Source organism: Coffea arabica, chromosome 6c, assembly GCF_036785885.1.
Source record: "Coffea arabica cultivar ET-39 chromosome 6c, Coffea Arabica ET-39 HiFi, whole genome shotgun sequence".
In the NCBI taxonomy this organism is placed as follows: Eukaryota; Viridiplantae; Streptophyta; class Magnoliopsida; order Gentianales; family Rubiaceae; genus Coffea; species Coffea arabica.
In genome coordinates, this window is record NC_092320.1 from 10,754,437 (window position 1) to 10,757,927 (window position 3,491).

The window sequence follows — 3,491 nt, forward strand, 5'->3', positions numbered from 1 at the left end:
AACGTTGAATGAATTATTGCAGTTACTACTTTCTCAATGTCCTCGGGAGGAACCTAGTAACTCTTTGGTTCTGCAAAATGTGGGAGATTTTCAATATGAAAACATACTACTCCCTCCGTCCCATTTTGTTAGTCTTGATTTTTTTTTTCACACAGATTAAGCAAGTGTAATTAATTTGGTTGGAAACATAAATTTAGATTAATAATTTCCTAAAATACCCTTATGCTAATCACGAGAAGTGCATTGGAAAAACTCAATGTATTAAATGTGGTGGGTTAGTATTTAATAACAATGTATTAATAACAAGATATTTAATAAGGATATTTTAGACAATTTGAAAGATTACTACATTCCTTAATGGGAAAGTGGACTACAATTTGGGACAGACGAAAAAGAAAAACAAGACTATTAAAGTGGGACGGAGGGAGTATCTATTATCCTCATGGAAATCCAAGAAAATGACAACATCCAGTTTAGGGCGGGCGGTGAATTAACTATTTCAGGTAACAAAACAAGGTTCAGGGAGCAGGCGGGCATTTTCTCCAGTTGTTGTTCCCTAGAATCTTTGCCAAACACCAGATTCTCAACATATCCAAGAAATTAATTGCTGGTATCATGCTTGCAAAATTGACACAGTAATATGATCTAGTTGCTCCAATCTTGAATCGGTATATTCGAGCCAAAAAATTGCTGGTGGTAGTATAGCAAGCAAGATAAGAGGTATGATCAAGAGCTCATTGCATCATAGTAATTCTTCATCATCCTCCTCAGCCAGAGATGCTCTTTCCTTCTCCTTGATGTAGCCATATTTTCTGAGAACCCACAAATTCATCCGGGCTACATTCCCAAGAAAAACAACACCCATGAGTGACAACCATGTCAAAACAGATATCTCAGTAACTTCTTTCAACATTCTCTGAACATTCGTAGATTTAGGTGACATATTCCGCAGTGTGATAAAATAAGTCCCAACTTGAGCTGTGATCGCAATCCACACGGTGATCATCTGAAACCACATATATCGCCTTCTTCTGAGAGGTAAACCGCTAACAAGGAGGAGGATTATACTCAGAGATGAAAGGAAAGCAACCGTGTTGAAGATCATAAATATGCCATAATCTTTGGCTGCCTTATAAGCCATCACCGATGTCCCGGCAATGTGAGATTCCGGATTGCCCTTGTCATCGGACATATAATCATCCTGCCAAACTCCGCCTGGTGGCGTTAGGCATGCTTGAAACGCTGTGGTTGCAAGCAGAGATGCCACCACCATCAATGCACTTCTCTTTCGGCCGAGCCAATCCGTGTGTTTGTGTTTTGGAGATGGTATCTGTGCACTACTGCTTGGCTTGGAGGACAATTTTTTTGCAATCTGAGGAAGTGTATCTTCAAGCCCATCATCTGTGATCAAATGCAAATCCTTTGCACCTAATGCTCCAGCTTTTCTCAGTGAATTTTCAATATCCATATCTCTCAAGTCTCTTGGGCTTTGATTTAGAACATCCAAAGCTGTGATACCATATTTATTTAATGCATTTACTTCAGCAGGATACATAGTGAGCAAAAGATTTACAATCTGCAAAATTAATTGGAAAAAATGCTTGCAGTTAACAACTAGAAACCAGACACCCCACACTCTAATTACTCTCATATTTGCTAGTTTCACAAAATAAAAAGGCAGAAAGCAGGAACCTAGGATCAGACACATCAGTGAGATCATAACTATCATTCGCAACTAAAAATGAATTTCAACTTCCAAAGAAAAAGTTCTCTCTTTTTCCGAGCCAAAGTCCAACACTTTGTGAATTGACAAATGAAAGAGGCCTTTCCTCAAGATTAAATATACAGAACGAAAAACTGCTAGATCAATCTAGTAGAGAAATACTAATACTACATCCAGCAAGTAAAGTTCAGCAATTTAAAGGAGATTGGGAAAAAAAAAGGAAAAAGTACCACAGTTTAAAAGTTTACCTCAAATTGCTTTTTGGTGACAGCAGTATGCAAGATGGTGTTCCCATCAGAATCCCTCCAATTAACCAATTCGCTATCTTTCTTAACAGACTCAGTAGCCAGCAACTTCAACACCTCCAACCTAAAGTACTTGACACAAAGGTGCAATACCGTCTCCCCGCGGTCAGTCAACACTCGGGTCAACTCGGGCTTAACTCGGACCAACTCAGCCACTACCGTAACTCTCCCTTTAGCCACAGCAACATGCAGAGCAGTCCTCCCCTCCAAATTCCTCACCGAACCCACCTGGGAATCTGCTTTGAGGAGCTCCTTGACCACCTCAACATGCCCTTTTGCTGCTGCCAAGTGCAGGGGAGAGCAGCAGGAGGAATCCAACTCGGATGCTAACTCGGGCTTCGAGCTCAGCAGTTGTTTGACAAAATTGACGTGGCCTAAGATTGATGCGGTGTGCAAGGGAGTCTCTGATACGCAGGAAACAATAGTCTTGTCTAGAATTAGCGGATCTTCCCGGAGAAGTTGAAGCAAGGATTCCACATTTCCCTCTGCTGCTGCTTCTGATAGCCTTTTTTCCATACTTCTTCAGTTTGCGACTTCTGTACATACTGCGTGATACTCCATATCATTTATCATATAACAATCTCCCTGTTTAAAGATATATGCCATCTTTCTCTGTGGACACTGTTTTTTCCTTTATTTTGGGGATAAATTTGTGTCGACGGAGTCAAGATTGGATACTAAAAAATGGGTTTTGAATTCTCACAAATTCTAATTAACGTTACATTTACGGAAATTGGGAGGGTACCTAGTTTGACTGGCTAAGTTTTTAAGGCAGGTGGGGCAGCAGCTGATCGACTGAAAGCGGAGAATTATGCAAATGAGAAAACTAGCTGTTGCCAAACTGAAGCTTCCGTGCCTGTTTGACTTCAGGTGCAGGGAACTAATGGTTAAAAAAAAAAAACTGACGTTTTGTTGCTTTCATGTTCTCTATCAGGGTGATTTATCCAAAAGAAAAAAAAAATCATAAGTAGCTAAAAGAATCTCATCGGTTTTTCTATTTTTTCATTATTATGGAGGTAAAAGCATTATATTGTTTATTTTCTTCGGACGAGTAATTGCAAATTTAACCTATATTTTGACTGTTTGTTTCCTTGTTGGTGGTCAATCATCGATGGAGTTATAGTTGCAAGGGGAGCCTTGTTTAATTCTTTAAACATATAGATAAAGAGGGGAAGCCTCCTGCCACCTAGGATGGTCGTCCGCCCATGTGGCAACTGGGGATTGGCCGGTGGTGCTGCCAGGTAGTTTTTTTTTTTTTTTTTTCTCATGGGCCTCTTTTGTTTTTGTTTTCCTCAGAGACAATTGTGATGCTGTCGTTGTTTTTGTTTGTCATTAGTCATAGTCATTAGTCATCAGTCATCAGTTAATCATTTTTGGGGATAGCAAGCTTGTTGGTCAATGGTGAAATTACGCTTTCCCCACCAAGATTTATTTTTTTGACTTGTTTTGTTTTTCTGAATTCG

General features: G+C 39.7%; 1 protein-coding gene across 1 annotated transcript; it reads right to left on the reverse strand.

The window, feature by feature from the left end:
* Positions 1-323: 323 nt before the first annotated feature.
* Positions 324-2,888, reverse strand: LOC113691635 (uncharacterized). The gene is made up of 2 exons (XM_027209863.2): positions 1,972-2,888; positions 324-1,576 (listed from the first exon to the last, which is right to left on the reverse strand). The coding sequence occupies exons 1-2, from the start codon at positions 2,542-2,544 to the stop codon at positions 743-745; spliced, it is 1,407 nt and encodes a 468-aa protein (XP_027065664.1). The 5' UTR covers positions 2,545-2,888; the 3' UTR covers positions 324-742.
* Positions 2,889-3,491: the final 603 nt, after the last annotated feature.